Source organism: Haemaphysalis longicornis, unplaced genomic scaffold (genome assembly GCF_048455015.1).
Source record: "Haemaphysalis longicornis isolate Haplotype H1 unplaced genomic scaffold, Haemaphysalis longicornis Haplotype H1 scaffold_12, whole genome shotgun sequence".
In the NCBI taxonomy this organism is placed as follows: domain Eukaryota; kingdom Metazoa; phylum Arthropoda; class Arachnida; order Ixodida; family Ixodidae; genus Haemaphysalis; species Haemaphysalis longicornis.
The window spans coordinates 117,355,262-117,377,684 of record NW_027526225.1 but is presented as its reverse complement, the minus strand read 5'-3'; the positions used below and the strand labels follow the sequence as shown (position 1 = coordinate 117,377,684).

General features: G+C 50.6%; 1 protein-coding gene across 2 annotated transcripts in view; it reads right to left on the bottom strand.

The window, feature by feature from the left end:
• The window catches only part of LOC144163360 (putative RNA-binding protein 46), a 62,548-nt gene extending 40,408 nt beyond the window's left edge, over nt 1–22,140 (bottom strand). For both annotated transcript variants that reach the window (XM_077694311.1, XM_077694312.1), the window contains exon 1: nt 21,131–22,140. In XM_077694311.1, the coding sequence (XP_077550437.1) occupies nt 21,131–21,826 (696 nt within the window). In that variant the 5' untranslated portion in view covers nt 21,827–22,140. The remainder of the gene's footprint in view (nt 1–21,130) is intronic.
• Nucleotides 22,141–22,423: the final 283 nt, after the last annotated feature.

Here is a 22,423-nt window from a genome sequence, read left to right as displayed (position 1 = left end):
ATATCTCAGTGAACGGAACTCCTGTTATTAAACGGAACTGACTTTTTCTCTCCCTTCAAGTTCCATTTATCGAGAGTCTACTGAACCAAGAAAACAGTTCGGTTCCGCCAATCATGCATGAGGAAGACGACGATGACTGCTATTACCACGGTGAAAAGCGACGAGGAAACATGCAAATAAACAATGTCAAACCTAACGCAATGCGTGGTGGTGTGTCCTTCAGTGTTTACACAGAAAGAAATCCTCTCCGCAGTAGTTCAAACCCGACGCGACTTTTTCTTTTTCTTTTTTTTTTTTTTTTTTTTTGCGCGGCGCGAACAGCGCGTTCGCGCGGAGCGGGCCAACGCATTCCAGATAAGATAGCAAAGACTCCAAAACCACACGCGTTCCGCCGCAGTATTCGATTGAGCCCATTTATTCCTCGTTGATCTCTCTCTCTCTCTCTCTCTCTCTCTCTCTCTCTCTCTCTCTCTCTCTCTCTCATGAGGCGGCCGGAAAATGTGTCGCAACTGGCGTTCATTCCACCCCGGACTGCGTTGCGATGGCCTTCTTACCTAGGTGGTGTTCGGCGGCCACGCCACCGTCAGAGAGACGAGCGGGGGGCAAAGTTCTCGGACGGTTTTCGGCCCAACCAAACAGTAATGTATGACTAATATGAACAGAGAAAAAGTAAAGAAAGGTTGAAGCGAGCCGCGCACGCGCCTGCGGGAAAGTTACATCCGGTTGCAACGCGACGCCGCCGACGCTAGAAAACACAGCGCGTAACGGGACTCCTTTTGTTGCCAACGCCGCAGGCTCACGGCGAGCACGGTAAGGGCTTGATTTTCCTGAGCAGCTCTTTGTGTAGTTTGGTAGGGCACTGCGCACTGGACACGGCAGGCGGGCTAGAAACCGAATCCGGTGAAACCGGTGTTTGAGAATATGGAACGTGGACTTCATCGCCAGCACGAATGCCCAATCGAAGCAGCGTTCTGGTATCCGCGCACGAATTTATTGGGCGTTCAGAAAGCGCAAGTTCGGAAAGACGTCGGTCGGACGGGGTCGAGATTTTGGCGCACGGTAAAGGTACCCACGTGGTCAAAATTAACCCGGAGCCCTGCACTACGTCACGCCTCATCGCCTGCGTAGCGTCGGTGCGTTAAACCTCATAATCAATCAATCAATCAATCAATCAATCAATCAATCAATCAATCAATCAATCAATCGCCGGACGGATCGGGGGGCCAAAACGGCTCAGGAGTTTACTACATCGCGTAGGAAAAAAGGGAAGATTAGGCCAAATGTAAAAAAATTGAAAGCACGCGTCTGGCATTCCAAAAGTGTCGCAAATCCAACACCGGCGCGAATAATATCGGCCGGGAAGACATTATAATGCAATCGGTGACTAAAAATGCTGAGATGGTTGCCTTTTTGGTAACCTAAATTAACAAAATCTTCGGAGCCGCTGTTATTCATCGCCTAATCGAAAAAAAAAATATTTGTCTAAACTTGATAATGTTAGCTTCGCCATTGCTTATTTGAAAATCGAAAGAAAGTGGCTTGTTGGAAAATTTTAGAAGGTTTAATTACTTCGAAAAACTAGATTACACTGGCAGCATTGGATCAGGATAAAGAACAGAGCACTTGTGAGAAACGGAAGACGCAGCCGCCAGCATGCAGGCAAACGCAGAGCGAGCCGAACGCTATTGAACCTGCTTGCGCGAGAGAAATTCAGACCGCAACATTTTCTTTCAAACCAACGGGAAAGTGACAAGTACGGGTACCCCAAACAACCACGGACGTCCGTCGGACGTCCGAAATACAGCCGAACATCCAATGCCCCGCTTGGACGGCCACTGTACGTCCATGTTTGGATGTACAGTTTCGGACGTACAGCGGACACCCAGACACAGATGTACCAGTCAGAATGACATCCGCCAATGGACGTACAAAGTTACTACGAAGCATAAAATACCGGCTTAAATTGAATATAAAAAGCAAAAACGAAAAAGCTACATTGCTTTTTAATTCAAAAGATTTTGTACGTCAACACCCTGACTTGTATATTGCAAGTTTCATCTGCATATTTCTAAAATTGGCTAATTTTTACTTATTTGAAGCAGCTCACGGTCTCCAACGGTTATCTGTTTGGAGGATATATAAGAATGGAGAGCCGCTAACGAATCATGTGAAGCAAGTTCACTGTGTTCATGTATGCCGTCTGCCCGGTAGTGTGTTGGCCTCGTGCACTGCAGTATTTATTGTAGGAACTTCTCGTTATGCGATTCTAGAAACTTTTAGCTGAACATCCAAAATACATCCGATTTCGGACGTCCGACTAGACTTACGGAAGTGTTAAATCCGGACGTCCCACGGACGTACGTGGTACGTCCATTGGCACTAAAACGGACGTCACACGGACGTCCGCCAGAGCCGGATGGACGTACGGTGGCCGGCCGAAGGACGTCCGGTGGTTGCTTGGACCGTTCCCGACGATTTTCAACAAACCGATTTTCAGCAATAGTCCCCTAGCGATGACAAATTTACGCTGCTGCGGTGTACGCCGTATCGTGCATACACCGCAGAGTTAGGCTCCTTAAGTGTCGACCGTACAGGCAGATGCTGCCTTATCAGATTGGACTGGTGTCTGAATGGCTTGCGCTACATGTCCATCATCATATCAGTGACCGCAACCCCAGGAAACTTCCTCCAAGAGCCCGAAGGATCCAGTGTTTTTTTTTTTATTTGCGGCGCCGGCCCAACCCGGGCGGGGGGAAAGGGGGGGGGGGGGGGAGGGGCGGGTATAATCCGAGTCCCGAGGGAATTCTGCTCGCCGCCCACCCGGTCGTCTTCGGTGCTTGTGTCTCCTAGTGAGAAGACCGAGATTTCATTCCTAAGGAAAAAAGTACGTGAAGAGCTTGGTGAGGGTACGTCGCAATCGACGGCCACCAGTGTCCAGCGAATGTGGAGTGCAGTGGCCATGACGGAGAACTTGGAGATTCCCAAACCTCCTTTGTCTCTTGGGAGCCTCAGTACATCGCACTCAGGCCGTTCACCCTCCCCACCCCCGAGGAAGCGGAAGACAAGCCGCTTCTGCAGGTCGGTGGGGCGGACATGACAGTGGCCACGTACGTCAGCACAGAGAACAGAAGCGACCGGACGATGCTTGCCTGGGAGGTAGGCGGGCACACGAGTTTTCCGTACTCCGCCACTCTGCTGTCCGGAGTGTCCGCGGCCACCGTCCAGTTCAACGCCACAGCGCCTGGTCGGTTAGAACTATAACCCAGAACGTCGAGCTGAGGGACGACCTGGAGCGCCGCCACCTATCCGGATGGAGGTGGCCCACCTAGGCAGAGTACCTTGGTCTTGGAGCGGTTGAGGCGCGCCCCACTGGCTTGCCAGGACACCTCCATGACAGTCAAAACCCTCTCGAGAGAGGGTTCGTCTGGGACTGTCACGGTCAGGTCATCCGCAAAGGCAAACAGTGGCAGGTCGCTAGCGACCCCTCCAGGTAGCGGGAAACGGCCAATCTGGGAGTCTTTGGCCAGCCGCTGCAGCAGGGGCTCGATCGCGAGAACGTACAGGGAGGGGGACAGGGGGCAGCCCTGCCGGACACCACGCCCAATCCTGAAGGCCTCGAACACCCACCCGTTCACTACAACGGCCGACACCGGCTGGCTGTACAAAGCGCGCACCAAGTCAACGAAACCGGTGCCTAGACCCGCCCGCTCGAGTGTCTCGAACACGTAGGCGTGGGCCATGCGGCCAAATGCCTTTTCCTGGTCGAAGGAGCAGACCAGGCCGGGTAGCCGTCGCTGCTCCGCCCAGGTGAGGATGTCGCGCCGGGCAAATCCGTGCAGTTGCGCGGAAAGACCATGGACACAGCAAGCCTGATAGGATCCAACTACCTCATCTAGCGCCGGTGTTAGGCGGCAAGGGACTTCGCCACGAGTCGGTGTTCAGGAGGGTAATGGGCCGCTACGCACGAAGGTCCGTGCCACTGATCTCCACTTAGTTGCTGGATGGCGCTTCGCCGCTGTCGCGGCCGGGCGCGCGCACGGCCACCGGAAGTTCAACGGCTCGTCCCGGAAGTCGGGCGTCTGCTATGCTTTTCAACCGCTGATAAGCGTCCCGACTGGCGGATTTTGGCATTTTGTTCTCACTTTATTGCATTTTGGCTATACACATTGCGTTCAGATCGCAACATATGCTATACCGAAATATGCGACGTTAATATGAAGCAGCATTTAATTGCAAAGGAGAACGAAAATGTCACTTGGGTCTTGGTTTGAGAGACGACGCGCGCAGCTGTAACGGGATTTATGCTAGAAATTTATGCTAGGGATTTATGCTAGAAAGAAAACAATGTGAGCACGGCGACAGGCTGTAGCCGAGTTCGTGCGCCCGTTCTGTCAAAACAGTTGTCAGTAAAGTGGTAACTGCAGAGCCTGCTGCCTGGGGATGGAGAGCACACGGGCACAGTTAACCACGGTTAAGCAAACCGCGGTTAGACAAAACCCGCAGTTTGCTGCGTTACACGACAGACGAAACTGCGGTTACGTCGCTAACCATGGTTAGCGCAAACTGAGCTTGGCACCTCAGTTCGGTCACGCTAACCGCACTTTCTGCAGCCGCAGTGCTCAAAATCGCACAATTCAGTTCGGACGCAAGTGGTGGCGCATCAGCGGAGGCGAAAAAAAAATCACATGGCGTTCGGAAGAGACAAAGGTTCTCAAATAGCAGGCGCCCAAAAGCTGTCCCCAAGACGCGCTTACGTTCTTTGCATCGCTCTCGCAATCAGCGCGACTGCCCGTCAGCAGCGGCTCGTGTCCCGATCCGCCCGATCAACTACGACAAACGCCGTGCTAAATTTGCAAATTCCGCGCGTCGTCCGCCAGAAATGGATATAGCAGGCAATCTTGAAGCGTTTTCAGCACATGGAAACGATCGGCGTGCGCGTCGGCCGTGCCTGTAAACACGCCGGCGCGCCTGCCCGCACGGCACTGCTTGCGGCCCGAACCATCCCAGACCACGGCAGCAACAGCTTATCGCATCGCCGCTCTTCGAAATCAATCTGATCGCGGAAAAGAACTTCCGCATTCGAGAAAATGAATGTTAGTGCGGTGAAAAATTGTGCTATGGATTGTAATTCGCAGTTGTAGAGATAGCGGTGGTCAAATATCTACCGCGATGCTAAGATGAAAGTTCCCAACACCGAACAGACCTAAGCAAACCAAGCCGGTTGCGAGCTGTTGGGGAAGCCCCTCTTCTCGCCGCGCACGAGTGCATTGCGTTTGTGTTAGAAGCGAATGCTTTAACGATATTTCTTTTTGTCTACACTGCTTCTCTTTTTTTATCGTGAAGTTAAAAGTGTGGTAATTTATTTTTGTTGCGCTCATAATCAAGTGACTGCGGTTGCAATTTCGCGTGCAACATCCAAAACCGCAGTTGGCGATAACCGCGGTTAAAGTTTAGTAACCACGGTTAAACTTAACATGCGGTTACTTTTGCCGTGTAACTAGGGTACAAGTTTGCCACCCAACGCCGGTATAAATCCGGCTTAGAGCGAGGGAATCTGCGTAACAAGAGCCCCAGCTTAAAAACGACACTGATATGACATTTGCGTTTCGCTGCGTATCACGCACATCGTTCAGAATATTGTAATACTTCCAAGTAGAACGTCTTCCCAGACGACTTCTCTGGTCTGCTTGTGCAGTTTACGGCGCAACAAGCAGGCATTTTTGGCGAAATGCGTGCGAAACCAGCCCATGCGTAGCATGCGCTATGCTGGAACGGCCCGACTTCCGGGACGAGCGCTCGAACTTCCGGCGGCCGTGCGCCGGAGCCGGAGAGCTCGAAGCGCCATCCAGCAACTCTGGTGGAGATCAGTGGTCCGTGCGCCTCGTTTCGTCCTTGCAAAGCAGGACGATCAGGCCTTGGGAGAGCGACCTGGCTACCCACCCCGACCCATCGCCCGGTCCACAATAGCGGCAAGCGCCACAACGAGCAGCTCCCAAAAACTTCACGTAAAACTCGACGGGCAGAACGTCGAGGCCCGGGCGACGGCCCGTGTTGGCGCTCTTGAGAGCGGCGATGCTTGCCGCGGTCGCGCGTGTAGCGGCGTTTCCGAGTGCAGAGACGCTCCGTATTTTTCAACGTTAAACACATGGGCGGAAAAGCACGCGTTCTCGCAAGCGTCTCCCCGCCGAGAACCGGTTTGGCTGCCGGATGACCCGCCGCGTTGCCCTCTCTCACACGCATCCAGCCTGCTGGGCATTTTGACGCGCCGCGTAGGAAACCGGATTGCTCGGACGGACGTGTGTCCCTCGTGTGACGGAAGGCGACGATCGACATTCGTCCCTACTAAGATACGCCGCGCAGCCATTGCGTGCCACCGGTGCCGGAGCGCCGCTCGCCGGAGCCGCACCCGTGTTTCCCCCAGAGCCGGGAACGCTGACTGGCTGCAGCTTTTAAAGGGGCCCACCAATAGCGGCGCCGTACCGTTCAGTGCTTCGTGCGCCATAGAGTCAGAATTCTGCCGCCCGTCAGGGTGCGGCAGGATAGGATGGCGACGAGGATCAGTAGGTAAACAAGGAAAGAAATTATCTTTTTGGCGTGTTTGTGCGGCCTCTGCTTTACGCAGATGTGTAATATTTGCTATACGTTGTCGTGAAGGGGCACTCTGGCGATTGTGCGATTGAAATGGCGACCTTCGGAAGCCTATTTGGGGCCAATTTAAGAAATCCCCAATGCGGCTTAGGATTTTCGGGCTGGATTGAAGCAAATATAAAAATGCAAACGAACACTCAATTTATGCTAAATAAAAACCTTTAAAAACGGATAATCAGAAATTTTGAAAAAGAAGAACCGCGTCACGAGCTGATGTACAAACAAATGCACCAATCCGACACCGCCAGACCTTAACGGGAGGAAAAAAGTTACCGCGGCGCATGGGCTCCCACTGTACCGCCATACGAAGGTAGCCAACACTCCATGAAATGCTTGAGCCTTATTTCGTGCACAGCAAAGGACCTGCAGAACATGAACAAGTTTGGAAACGAGAAATACATAGCACAGTTATGCCCACGGTAATATAGACAGCTCCCGCCCCATCCATGCCGGCGTTCTACGCTTCACAAAAGCAAGCGCAGAAGACCAATGAAGTCCACTGTTTTGAATCTGATGCAGAGGGTTCGAACCACAAGGTATTGTATCGTTTCAGAGTCCCATATTATGCCTCCATATTGACGCAGTTGCGTACCGCACCAGCCCATCTAAAACCCTCTTGGTTTTAGGGGTCGAAGCCCCTTAAAGGCTGGAGCTGTTGGCGTTTCCTGTCATCGTCGTAATCGTCGAACACCAGGAAACTCGTTTAGACATCGCGCTAGAACGTAACGCGTGCTAAGTAACACTGGGACACCCGTTTACGCCTCGCGCTAGAGAGCTTCTTGCTGCAAAGACAAGATGCTTTTATAAAGGAAAGCTGTATACCTCTACCCTCCAAGGGTTTCATCTCTGTTAGCAAGAATTCGCCAAGGCGCCAAGAACACACTTTTACACTGCATGCTTCGCCTCACCCCAGGTTTCACGTTAGTGAAAATGGCCCAGAACTTTTTTCAAGATTCAGCTCCGCTCCGCCTACACCACAAAACCGCTGTGTCAGCGTAATTTCCTCCATAACACTTTTCTCGTCCGTACAAAAAGAGGCAAGGTCATCTGTATAGGCTAACTTTGACTTCATAGTTTGCCAGGGAGAAACAATGAATGAGTGAATGAGCGAGTGAGTGAGTAAGTGATTTGAATAGAAAGTGGAAATGTGCTGGGGTATTTTGAAACAATGAATGACACTGCTTTGGAGAATACTAATCCATAGGGGCTCAAAGTACGAACCGAATAAGAGGGGGTGATAACGGGCAACCTTGCCGCACGGAGGATCTAATGGGAACGGGTCTAGAGAATTCGCGGTGTATGATCAATCTGGTCGTTCAGATTTTGTAAGGCAGTGATAAACCTTTATGCAAGGCTTCCCCAACCCTAGCTGACTCCAGAACAGACGACTGGTGGAGGGCAAGAATTCAGTACACTAACTTAGGTTGCCAACGACTATTGACGGGTGTGTTTCGTTCTGGCCGTATTTGAAAATCTAGGCAGTGATAACACTTGTTTCTTACGCACAGACCTTCAAGGCGAGGTCACTTATGTTAATACTACAAGCCATGTAACCAAAGCTCACTTATTTGAGTCAAGAAAATCTATCGCACGTCCCCGGTCTCCTCTACGCAAGCCACGGTAGCCGCAAATGGAATAGAATGCGCCCATATATACCGCTTGTCTGATGGAGGCGAAAAGCAAAAACGCCCTTGTGTACGAGATTCCGGAGCACGTTAAAGATCCCCAGGTGGTCGAAATTAATCCGGTGCCCTCCACTACGTCGCGCCTCATCGCCTGCGTTGCGTCGGCGCGTTAAACCCTAGAATAAAATCAAATAAACGAATGCGCCCTTATAATTCTGGCGTTGATAACGCTTGTTCGTCACGCACCGATCTTGCAGGCAAGCCCCATCATGCTAATATACTACAAGTGATGTAGCCAGATCTCCCTTATTTAACTCACAAAAAGCTATTTAACCCACCCGTTAGTGCTTGCGGTGGAACGCCCTCTGGTGTGATGAATTTATCGTCCACCTCAGTTGCCAGCTGTCGATATAGCATTTTCATATGCTTCATTCCTCCGACTGTCAATGTTTTTCCAAACTTTCGCAGACGACTGTTGAATTATCCTAGCTGAGCATACGCTTAAAACCTTCCTTAAGCAAGCACACCAGGCAAAACAAAGCACACAGATGATCGGTCTAGTAAAAAAAAAAAAAATTGGGTAAACGAATATTCGAGCTAACCGAGCTCGAGTTAAAAACGGTCTGAATTACGTTATGCATACTGTAAACATTCATACCCTGATCTTCTATTTTCTTTTATTTCGTTTTCTTTTAAGTGAGATATTAGACCCAATTTTTTCGAGTATCTATTTATTTATTATTGGAACAGTAGAAAAATTCCGCTCTTGCAATTCTAACAGAGCAACAGCATCAACGTTGACGCTGACAAAAAAAAAATGTTTAAAAAGCAGCACACAAATCATCATGAGCCAAGGGTGAACGTGAATAAAATTTACGAAAATAAATGCTCCTCCAACACTCATATTTTTTATAGGCACGCACATCATTCAACATAATCTTGCGACTGCAAGTCAGCAAATGGCAAGTTATTTTAATCGGTAACCGTTCGCGGGAAGAAAAAGCTAATGAAACAATCGATATCAATTCCGATCGATCTACCAACCTTCGTCCTCGTGCGATACGTATCATCATCATCATCATCATCCTATCTACGCCCAGTGCAGGGCAAAGGCCTCTCCCATTATTCTCCAATTACCCAGGTCCTGTGCTAACTGCGACCAATTTATCCCCGCAAACTTCTTGACCTCATCTGCCTATATAACTTCCTGCCGTCCCCTGCAACGCTTGCCTTCTAGGGACCCACTCCGTTACGCTTAATGACCAACCGTTATCTTGCCCTTCGCATTACATGCCCTGCCACGTCCATTTCTTCTTCTTGATTTCTACTAATATGTCCTTAACACGCGTTTATTCCCTTACTCACTCCGCTCTCTTCTTGTCCCTTAATGTTACACCTATCATATTCCGTTCCATTGCTCGCAATACGTATAAGGGAGGTTCAACGAACGAAACCTCTACGCGAAGATAGCCGCGGCTCTTTTGCACCGCACACGAAGGGGCTCCGATACACGGGCGATAAGCGCATCAGGTTGCCGCCCGTAAGACCCAACGGCGCACGAATCGATGATCGCTGTAATCTAATCCCACAAGAACAATGCCGGCGGACAGAAAACGCGCCAACGAGGAAATAAACGGTTATGCAGCAAGGTGTCGGGAAAGAATTACCGCACGGCGCGACATACGCCGCGATTTCGAATTATCACCGAGTCTGACGCGTGCCCGGAATCCACTCAAACTAGAACACATTCCAGCTTTAGCATAGAGTTTTAGCATAGCGGGTAGCGTACGCTCCGATAGCGGCGTCAGGTATCTGGACCCGACTGCGCAGTGCGCATGCGCCCTGCACATGCCGTGCCCGCGCATGCTGCAATCGGGGTACGCGCCGTCTTTATGGGCCATCACCACCACCCGGCCCCCGGCGCCGCATTCCTTCCCGCGTGACGACAAGGCTGCTCGGCGAAGCTACCCTTCGAGCAAAGCAAGTAACCGGGGGGACACTACTCGCCGGGGCATCCCGGCTCAACGCTGCCTACTCAATCGCACGAGTTTGTGCACCGATGACGATTGCAACTAAAGGATTCCCCGCTCTAAAACGGTGTGATGGCATATACCCACTATAGCCTGCGCTGGTTACTCATCTACGACTGCTTATCTTTCTTTTGATTGATTAATTGATTGATTGTGGGGTTTAACGCACCGACGCAACGCAGGCGATGAGGCGCGCCGTAGTGGAGGGCTCCGGATTAATTTTCACCACCTGGCGATCTTTAACGTGCGCCGAAATCTCGTACACACGGGCGTTTCTGCTTTTCGCCTCCATCAGAAAAGCGGCCGCCGCGGCCGGATATCGAACCCGCGACATCGTGCTCAGCAGCGCAACACCTTAGCCACTGAACCACGGCGGCGGGTCTTCACGTTCTTGTTAACGCCCGTGATTGTGCATTTGTCCCGTTAAATTTTTGCCTTATGGTAGGCTTTCGCGCTCCTACAGAACATTTTTGAACCGAAATATTATTTAGCTGGCACATAGGAAGCCTGCGGTGTTCTCGTCTGCCGAAATTAGTTGTTATACCCTTAACGGGATAATAATCCATTATGTATACGAAACAAATTTGCCTCTGAAATGTCATGCATCAATTAAGAGATCAACCCGCCACGGTGGCTCAGAGGCTAAGGCGTTGCGCTGCTGAGCACGATGCGCGAGGTCGATTCGCGGCTGCGGCGGCCGCTTTTATGACGCGAGGCGAAAAGAAAAAACGCCCGTGTGTACGAGATTTCGGCGTTCGTTGAGGATCCCCAGGTGGTCAAAATTGATCCGGAGCCCTCCACTACGGCGCGCCTCATCGCCTGCGTTGCGTCGGCGCGTTAAACCCTTCAATCAATCAATCAATCAATCAATCAATCAATCAATCAATCAATCAATCAATCAATCAATCAATCAATCAATCAATCAATCAATCAGTCAGTCAGTCAGTCAGTCAGTCAGTCAGTCAGTCAGTCAGTCAGTCAGTCAGTCAATCAATCAATCAATCAATCAATCAATCAATCAATCAATCATTCATTTAGCTATTTATACCTCGATACGCTACGCACCCCTTCACACTCGCTCCCCCAGGCTATGAAACAATCGTTCGAAAACGATTTCAAATGAGCGCACTGCAGGCGCGTCAGCGTTTGTGTCGTGACTTGTAAACCAGCCGTGAATCCAAATCTTGAGCCACTCGTCGTATCATGTGAGATGACACATCGAAAGCGACCCACACACAGAGATAGATTATAGGCGCTTCTCGAGTTGGAAACGGCGTCGTGCAGCAGTCAGTGATACGGGACGAAGGCGGACGATAAAAAGCGGCGGCGCGCACAATATCTGGCCTCTTCTCGTACGTGAGGTAGTGAGTGTCCGCAATCAGCGATATACAAGAACAACAAAAAGAAAACTGTCGCGTGCCAAGAACAGCGCTGTTCGTAAAACGAGGCTCTAGGCACGAGAAGGGAGTTCAGCGCACGCATACGAAAGATAAGGTGCCTCGAGTAGGGTCATCCCTCAGAAACGTCGTCAGTTTCTTTTTCTCTATCTCTCTTTTAAGGCTTGATCAAGTGTAGGAGGGGAGGGCGATAACGCAGTCGGTCACCGGTGTCCGCAGAGCTCACAAGTGCGATAACCCTTTGCTGCCGCTCTCCGATATTCCCCCCGTCCCCACCCAACTGCGCAATGCAAGGAATGCACGCAGACGAGAAGGGACTAACCCGCTTGGAGAAAGACGGTGAACAAACGTTTACTCCACACTAAAATTAACGCAGCGTAGGATACAATCACTTAGTAACGAAGATAACTTGCTCGCAATCTAAGCCAAGAGAGCCTCCCACCGAGTAAGCATATTTGTCTCGTTCCCTTTTGGTGCACTGCATTCGAGAAGATGAACGGCATAAATGTTAGAACCTTTCACTTCAGTTTCGGCAATGTTCTGTGGTGAGCAATGCCAGCTCACTTTTTTTTTACATTGCTTCCGCGGTAACGGCAATTCCATTCGTGGCGAAGCACGCACGCACTCGTGCGTTCACAAGTGTTCCACAACTTCCGTGTACAAGAGGCGCCGTAATAAATCCGCGTCAGTCTACTACCGCGCGCTATACAGCGAAAGCGTGCGAACGGGTTTAAGACAACGAACACGAGCTCGGTAACCGTAAAGTCGTAACTTTCAGAGGTCTACGCCAGCGGCGTACGGAGGATATCAGTCCGGGGGAGCCCCCCCTCCCTTTCTCGAAAAAAAAAAAAAAAAACACCACGGGAAAGTGAGAACGCGAGTAAAACCAAGGCAAAAATTTATTCAAATAAAAACTTCGTGATGATGGCGTACCCTACACAACTTTCCGAATATTACTCCCCCCTAGTGATATTACAAAGTGGCTGGTCGTCGCGGTGAGATCACACATCGAAAGCCGGGCATAGCTTGCGACACAAAAATATCGGTTGTCACTATTTCTTCGTGATAGGCAGAATTGGTTGCACCATCCCCTGCCTCTATTCGTGATCGAAAATAGCTGCAATGGAGGGGGGCGTATTTCCAAACGCTTCGCTACACGGAGCACCCACGTGACACGTCTGTTCGCGTGATACAGAACGGTAATTAAACGTCGTCATTGACTGCGCCCCAAACCGAAAGCGACCTAGAACATACCAAATCACTATTATTAACCAAAACAACACAGATTTGAGTTAAGAAAAAAAAATTTAGAAAAATGATAAGCCACGAGAAAAAAAACCTAGAAGATAGACCTGCTGGGGCTCGAACCCGAGCCGTCAGAGCCAGTGCTCAGTGCACAAAAAAAAATCGAGGCCACACAGCCCGAACGGTTGGCTCCTTTTAGCGGGCGTTCAAACGAGTAAGCGCGCGCAGTGACAACACACATGTCACGTGGGTGCTCCGTGCCGCGAAGCGTTTGGAAACACGCCGGGAGCGGTTCGCCCTCCCCGACTTACATAAGTATGCCAACGGATTTATACCGTGGTTTTTCGGTTCTAAGCACACCCTTTTTTTTTAAGTGCGAATGAACTTTATAAGCGACCCCAAACCATCCACCGCCGGCAACGGCGGCGGCGGCGTCCGCAGTGCTCCTCTATATTTAAAAAAATTCCCCCGCATTTCCCCGAGGGGGAGAATGTGAAAGTGCGAATGCACGGTTGTCGGCCCGCTTGCGGCGCTTGCGCTCGGCCCCCGCAGCCCACCGCCTCGCCGCCTTCTCTTCCATCTCTTCCATCGGGTTTGTAGTATCACGTGTACACCACGCAGTTATCAAGCCGCTATAACGCCGCTGAGTCGCCAACGCACGCCGCTGACGACGTAGTTTGAATGCGTTAAAGATATAAGGCGCGTTACTAACACTGATATCAGCGTCGCGTCCGTAGGCAATAAAGAAAAAAAAAAAGTCCGTGGCTTAGTCGGTAGAGCGTCTAGCTGCGGCCGCAAAGTCCTCGGATCGAAACCTGTCGCCGGATGCTGTTTCTTTTTTAAATATAGAGGAGCACTGCGGATGCCGCCGCCGCCGGCGGTGGATGGTTTGGGGTCGCTTATAAAGTGCGAATGCACTTTACTTTATAAGCGACCCCAAACCATCCACCGCCGGCGGCGGCGGCGGCGGCGTCGGCGGCGTCCGCAGTGCTCCTCTATACTTAAAAAAGAAACAGCATCCGGCGACAGGTTTCGATCCGAGGACTTTGCGGCCGCAGCTAGACGCTCTACCGACTAAGCCACGGACTTTTTTTTTTCCTTTATTGCCTACGGACGCGACGCTGATATCAGTGTTAGTAACGCGCCTTATATCTTTAACGCAGTCAAACTACGTCGTCAGCGGCGTGCGTTGGCGACTCAGCGGCGTTATAGCGGCTTGATAACTGCGTGGTGTACACGTGATACTACAAACCCGATGGAAGAGATGGAAGAGAAGGCGGCGAGGCGGTGGGCTGCGGGGGCCGAGCGCAAGCGCCGCAAGCGGGCCGACAACCATGCATTCGCACTTTCACATTCTCCCCCTCCGGGAAATGCGGGGGAGTGAGTGAGTGAAAACTTTATTGCATAACAGCCAGTAGTCCTAGACGTCGGCCAAGAGCCCTTGGGCTCTAGCAGCGTCTTCGGCCAGCTGAATGGCCCAGACTTGATCAGCTGGGTCGGAGCTGAGCAATACGGTCTCCCATTGCTCTACAGTAGCGATGTTGCGACCTAACGTTGTCGCCTGTGGACAAGCCCACAGCATGTGGGCTAAGTCTGCCCTGTCCTTACACCGGTGGCACTTGTCAGAATATTGCCCAGGGTAACAGTGACTGTACGCAACCGGGTTGGGATACGAGTTGGTCTGTAGAAGTCTCCAAGCCACGGATTGCCATTTACTGAGGGTAGGATGAGCCGGGGGGAAGCGGGTCCGCTCTAGCCTGTAATGATTAGTTATGTCCCTGTAGGACACAAGGCGATCCCTACCCGAACAGCGAAGTGAATGAGCGTTGTTGTCGTCACCAGCTCGGTCAGAAAATCCTCGAGCGGCGTCGTGCGCGCATTCATTCCCAGCCAGGCCAGAGTGTGCAGGTGCCCATATTAGACATATCTTGCCCGAACGCTGAATGTTGTTGAGCCCAATCCTTAGAATTGCAGATGCCTCTGGGGAGATGCGCCCCCTTGCGTAATTTATAATAGCAGACTTTGAGTCGCTCACCACGTATTTGATTTTTGCGGATGCCGCCATTGCCAGGGCAATGGCCGCCTCTTCGCCCACCTCCGGCTCGCTCGTGCGGACCGACCCGGAGCTGATGGAATTGCCCTGGTGATTGACTATTGCAATTGCCATAGCATTGCGACCCGGATAGTCAGCCGCGTCCACGTACAGCACGTCCTCCGAATTTCCGAATCGTTTGTGCAGGGCTTTCGCCCTTGCCTGCCTGCGTTCCTGATTGTGAACCGGGTGCATATTTTTAGGGAACGGTGGGATGTGAATTTGATCGCGCACTTCGGGAACCAAGGGTATCTTGTGAGTGCCTGTTCGCAGGTGGTTGATGCCCAGGGAGCCGAGAATATGCCGACCCGTCTGGCTGTGGCTAAGCCGTTCCCGTTGAGCCAGCCGTTGAGCCTCTATTAGTTCGCTAAGGGTATTGTGAAGCCCCAGCGCCTCGAAACGTTCGGTCGGAGCAGTGATCGGGATGCCGAGGGCCTGCTTGTACGCCCGTCTAATAAGGGCGTCAATTTTGAGTTCTTCGTCCTTTCTGAGGTGTAGAAAAGGGGTGACGTAGGTTACCCTACTGAGGACGAAGGCTTCAACTAATCGAACAAGGTTGTGCTCCTTCATACCGTGATGCCGGTTAGCGATTCGCGATACGAGTCGGGTAGTCTGATGCACGCTTTTTTGGAGCGCGAGGACGGTTTCCGAGTTGTGTCCATTGGCCTGTATTCGGAGACCGAGAACCCGTATACTGGACACTGTGGGGATGGGCTGCGTTCCATTCGCGAAAATATTCACAACCGGGGGGTTCGGGTCGGTACGTCTACCCCTACTAGTGGGCCTGTAGAGCAACAATTCTGACTTTTGCGAGGAGCAACTGAGGCCCCTGGGACTTACGTACCGCTCCACCGCCTCAATGCCTTGTTGCAAGATGTCCTGAATTTGCCCGTCACTGCCTCCGCTGACCCAAAGCGTGACATCGTCCGCATAGAGGCTGTGTTGGAGACCATCGATCTTTTGCAGTATTTCGGGAAGCCCCATCATGGCTACGTTGAAAAGAAACGGGGAAAGGACTGAACCCTGTGGAGTTCCCCTGCTCCCAAGCTTGATCACATCTGATTGGAGTCCCCCTACAGCTAGAGTAGCTGTGCGTTCGCATAGGAAGTTACTTACGTAGTTGTATACCCGTTTCCCAAGGCCCAGTCGGCCGAGGTTGTCAAGAATTGCCGAGTGTTTAACGTTGTCGAACGCCTTCGTTAAATCTAATCCCAATATAGCTCTGGTATCTAGAGGGGAGCAGCTTTCCCCGTCGATGACGTCATGTTTAAGACGGAGCATGATATCCTGCGTAGAGAGTTTTGGACGGAACCCGATCATAGAGTGCGGAAAAAGTCTATTGTCTTCCATATAGTTGGTGATTCGATATAGAACAACGTGTTCCAATAGTTTCCCTACGCAGGAAGTGAGGGAAATAGGTCTAAGGTTTTCAATCTGGATTTTTTTGCCCGGTTTAGGTATCATAACGACCATGGCCGTTTTCCACTGAGGTGGTAGTTGCCCAGTCTCCCAGCATACGTTCATATAGCGTGTGAGGGCTGCAACGGACTCGTCATCTAGGTTTCTGAGCATTTTATTTGTAATTCCGTCCGGGCCAGGAGCAGAGCGAGTGCGCAATGCCAAGATAGCTCCCCTAACTTCACTTATAGTGATGGGCCGGTCAAGAAGAGCATTTTCGTTGCCCACGTACGGAGGAAGCCTCTCGCGGGTGCAGTCGCCAATGTATCTGTCCTGAATGGCTTTGAGCAATTCCGTGTTTGTCCCCTGAAATTTATGGAGAAGTATGCTGATGTTGTTTCTTTGAGTAGTTTTACTATTTTCGGGGTCAATCAGACAGCGTAAGATGTTCCAGGTTTTGCGAAGGCCTATTTCGCAGTCCATGCGATCGCATGTGCTATGCCAATTTTGCCGAGTTAGTTGCTGCGCGTACGTTTCAAAATGCGGGGGAATTTTTTATTTTTCGAACACACGATGTTCGAAATGAGGAGAACGGCGCCCATGTTCCGAAGCACGCGTAACTTGTACGCGGCCACTTCTTTAGGTCTTCTCTTTGTTGAATTGCGACACTCCGAAAGGCGCCTGCTCCGTAATCTGCGACGAGCTCGGATGGGCGGGGTTGGAGAAAGCACTCGTTTGTTTTACGGCCGATAACAACCCGGTATACGGACACCCAGGAGCAACCCTCCGAACGATGCATGCCTTGCAAGGCCAGAGTTGACGCGCTTAGCCAAAGCGCGCTCTTTGTTGTCATTGGCGAGAGGAGAGTCACTTTACGGTGCTTCTCTGGTGGAGAACCTAAACAGAAGCACACGAGGCTGAGTCGTGCTTAGATCTAATTACCGGACTCGCTGGGCAGCCTGGCTACTCGAGACTCCACGATCTTCTCATGTCGTCCATTCTAAACACGCCCGAGATGAGAGTCACTTTACGGTGCTTCTCTGGTGGAGAACATAAACAAAAGCATACGAGGCTGAGTCGTGCTTAGATCTAATCACCGGACTCGCTGGGCAGCCTGGCTACTCGAGACTCCACGATCTTCTCATGTCGTCCATTCTAAACACGCCCGAGATGATAGTCACTTTACGGTGCTTCTCTGGTGGAGAACATAAACAAAAGCACACGAGGCTGAGTCGTGCTTAGATCTAATCACCGGACTCGCTGGGAAGCCTGGCTACTCGAAACTCCACGATCTTCTAATGTCGTCCATTCTAAACACGCCCGAAGGAAAAAAAAAAAACACAAATTCTGAAGGTTGGCCACGCATTAACGCGCAACCATTCCCATGACCATTTTCTGTTTCCCCAACAGTACGTTGCAACTGGTCGAAGTGGACAAAACACGTTGGATCGAACTTAGTGACTTCGTTAGATCATTGTCTTTCTTTTTTTTTTTTAAATCCAGATCCCGTGATGGAGCTGGCTTATTCGAAAATATGGCCAAGGGCCTTTTTTTTTTAAATACCCGATGTTATCGTTATGAAGAGCATCCTGTCCATTTCAATTTTTATTTGCTGCACTTGTTCCTTATGAATTGTACAACCGTCAATCGTCTACATTGACACTATTACAACGAATAAATACCTCCGCCAAATTACGGATTTTTGTGCAGATACAATTCGCGTTACACTTTTCGAGTTGCGGGCTGGCTCGGCAACTAGCCAGAAGATGCGTACGCGTTAAATTGGCCACTTTTCGTTGCCATCCATCCTTATTAACTGCTTCATGAGCAGCGGCTTATGATGACAATGCACCGTGACGTTCAGTCGGTAAAACGCTCGTCAGACGTAACACAGCTTTCGTATACTTTCAGCCTTCCCGTGCATCGACGGAGCGGGATTTGAAGAAAACTATTTTACCGCGCCTTCTGTGTCCAACATATTTGTGAAGAGTATGTTCCCGCGGTTTTCAGATGTAACTGTAGTTGGGAGTTAAAATCGCTGTTCTAGATAAGCGTTGCACCGACTGTACGTGTACGCAGTAACAACACATTCTTTTCTTCGGAAATCGCTATATGCTACAAGCCGGCCACTCAGGTATTCACAGAGCCAACACTCACTCACGAATGGAGATCAGCGCTATTTCGCAGAGCAAACCGTCTTTAAAGCGAAATCGCTTTATTCCAAGTTTTCTACGCTCTTCACTGTAATGCATAGAGGGTAAACTATCCTTGCTTTTAATGAAGTATCGCTTCTAACGAAGCCAGTTTCCCTGTCCAGAGCCCTTCGTTGTAACGGGAGTTTACTGTACTTCCTCAGAGAGAGAGAGAGAGAATGCATTTATTTATTTATTTATTTATTTATTTATTTTGAATACCCTAAAGGCCCAAAAGGGCATTACATAGGGCGGGATGCAATTCAAACAACGAAACTCAACACATATGAATACAAACTACTAACGGCAGTCGGACACATATCTGTGTAAAAGGTTCAATTTACAAAAAAAAAATTAGAGAAACAGCACGTTGCAACGTTGCAATGGTAAAAGCGAGGTTAGCCGATCCATTTCGCTTAGCTTGCAACGCCATTTGAAGAATTCAAAAACTTGACGGTCTGTAAATTAAAATGAATAAATAAAACAAACGACGCGATGCGCGCGAATTTTCGAGTACATACACAGAGTTTGGCCGTGAAGTTTATCACAACACTTGGTCCAAGCCAGTGCTACGCAAGAACACCAACAGAGCTTTGGGACAATTAAGTGCCCTCAATTCAAGGCCTGCGTGGTATGGCACGCACAAAGATGTAAGCAGAGTCTGCCTTGGCATTGTGAACTTGGAACAGATGCAGATATGTTTGATATATTCTGTTACATGGCACGTTGAACAGAGTGGCGAAGAGTCCTGCTGAATTTTGCAGAGGAATTGCCGCAGTGCCACGTTTAGACGTAGACGTTGCAGTACAGCTTCTTCACGCTTGCTGAGCCCAGGAGGCATCTTAAAGCTGCATTTAGGGTCAATTAAGGATTGTACTGAAGTCTTTTGTCGGTCCAATGCATCGCTGTGTCCTCCAAGCAGTCGAGCGCACTCTGGCTGCAGCAAACCGGATAATCATATATTACGCGTTCTATGAAACCACGCGGAACTGAGAATAGCAGTACTAACGATGGTAATAAGCAATGGCCAGTGAAGAATGATTCACCGGGGAGTTGTACTTTATTTTTAATGCGTAGCATTATTTGCCGAGATACCCCCACAGCCAGGACCGTGTAACGCCCTGCGTTTCCGAAAAAATAAATAAATAAATAAATGCAGATTCGCGGAAGTTCCATTTGTAGTCGCTATAGTACCGTAGATAACTGGTCACACGAAATCCTGAAAAACTAAAAATAAGAACAATAAAACGAATTACGGGAAATGGCGGAACGTGTAACGCCCTGCATTTCCACTATAATGCAGATTTCGCGCCAGTTTCACCTATAATCGTTACAATAGCGTAAACGGAGATAATTTGTCGAACGAAATTTGGAAAAACTGGGCAATAAGAAAAATATAAAATAATTACGGAAACTGATGAATCGCGTAACGCCCTGTATTTCCACAACAGTGAAGATTTCGCGAAAGTTTCACCAATAATAGTTATAATAGCGCAAATGGAGATAATTGGTCGGACAGAATTTTGAACTGAAAAATAATAAAAATACAACAAAATTACAGAAATGACAAAACGCATTACGCATGGCTTTTCCACAAATAATACATATTTTGCGAAGTTTCACCTATAATCGTTATAATAACTTAAATGGGAATAATTGGTCGAACAAAATTTGGAAAAGTAAACAGTTCAAGAAAAATGTCAAATAATAACGGAAACTGGCGAATCGTGTAACGCCCTGCATTTCCACTATAATGCAGATTTCGGGAAAGTTCCAAACGTAACCGCTATAACGTAAATTGAGATGATTGGCCAGACAAAATTTTGAAAAACTAAAAAAAAAATAGAAAAATATTTAAAAATTACGGAAAATGGCAAAACGTATAACGCAGGGCATTTCCATAATAATGCAAATTTCGCGGCAGTTTCACCTCTAGTCCTTATAACAGCGTAAACGGGGATAATTGGTCGGACAGGATTTAGAAAAACCAAAATCTTCGGCTGTAAAAAAAAAACACTCAAGACAAGAGGCACAAGAATGCTGCTACGCACGAGTAGATAATTCTCTGAATTTCGGCGCAAGTTTTTTCTACCAAAAAGTGCACCTCACTTTCTCAAGCTCAACCCACACCAGCTATGGAACCAAATTACACAGCGTCAGTGTTAGTGTTCATGCGGTGAATCAAGATACTTTCACTTAAAATGAAAGTATTTTATGAAAGTACCTCCACAAAATGAAAGTACCTCCACAACCCCGACCAGTCACGGACACTGCTAAATCCTCCTCTCGCACTTATCCACAAGCTTTTACCTCGTGGTTTCTCCTTTTATTTGTTCGCCTCGCTGTGCTCACCCCCATCTGAAGTAGCAAGCCCGCCATGAGTGGGGCTAAGCTCTGCAGTATTCTTAAACCTTTCCCCCGCGCTCTCTCCTCCTCACGCACTGGTTGCGTTAAAAGAAGAGAAAAAAAAAAAAAAGACAAGAGACGTGTTCCGGCCGCTCACCTTCTGCATGGTCTCCTCGTCGACGACGGGCTCCGGCTCTGCCCAGTCGACGGCCACCTCGTGGCATCCCCACAGGGTCATCTTTCCCGGGACCATCTGGCGGCGGGCCACGGCGGCGGCCCGGTGGTCCGTGTACTCGACGAAGGCAAAACCCCGGTTGCGGGTGCGGTCGGCCAGGCACGGGTACAGGATGACGTCCACGACGCCGCGGGTCAGGCGCTGCATCTCGTCCAGCACCTCCTGCCGGCTTCGCTCGCGAGGGATGCCGCCCACGAAGAGCCGGCAGTTGTCCAGCGACACGCACACGCCCACGCGCCCGCCCGCGCGGATCTCGCGGTCGTCCAGCTCGCGCACGGCCTTCTTGGCCTCCTCCCGGCACGAGTACGTGGCGAAGCCGTAGCCGCGGTTCGAGCCCGCGAAGTCCATCATGAGCCGCACCTCGTACAGCCGGCCCGCCTGCTCCAGGAACGGCACCAGCTCGTCCTCGTACACGTCTCGCGGAAGGCGGCCGATGAACACCTCGCAGCCCTTGGGCGGGGGGCCGCCCGTCCAGTCGGGCGGTGGCCCGTAGCGCCGCTGTCCGTTGTCCTGGACCATCGGGTAGCCCGTGCGGTCCATGAGCGCCACGAGCCGCTTCTGGGCGTCCTGGGCGGCGGACTCCTCGGCGTACAGGGACGTGGGACGTTGGGAGTCCATGGCGCGCTCCTCGAAACCTGCCGTGGATGCGGCCGGAAGATGACGGCTGCCCGGTTGCACCGTTGCTTGCCCGCCTGCGTGCGCAACGTGCGACGCCTTACCGAACGCGCAAGCTCCGCGCTGGCAAAAAAACTAGCCACACGCCTAACAGGCGCATTCTACACAGCGCGTACGGCTAAACTTGCGGCTCCGCTGTCGAAGTCTGCGCCCCGGGGGGCGACCGTCGGAAGCGCTACACCCTCTAAACTGACTCCGACACGCGCGCGTGCAGCAATAAACGGACGAACGTTCCCACAGTTCCCACGCAAAAGCAACACGCCTTCCTCGCCGCCAGCTCACAGCTCCGTTCTCTCCAGCTTTCTCTCGCCCTCTCCATAATTCTCTCTGTCCCGTAAGCTTGCGAGTGCGGTCTGAGCTCTCAACTCTGTGACGGCAGGTAAAGGAGGGAAGGGGAGCTTTGCGTTGCCACACGCGAGATTAGAGTGAGAGGTGGCGGGAAAGGGCGCTGCGGCGGCCGAGATACGAGCAATATTGTACACCGGTCGTAGATAAGCAGTATAGACAAAGAGAAGGAGGAACATAGTGGGAAAGGGTACA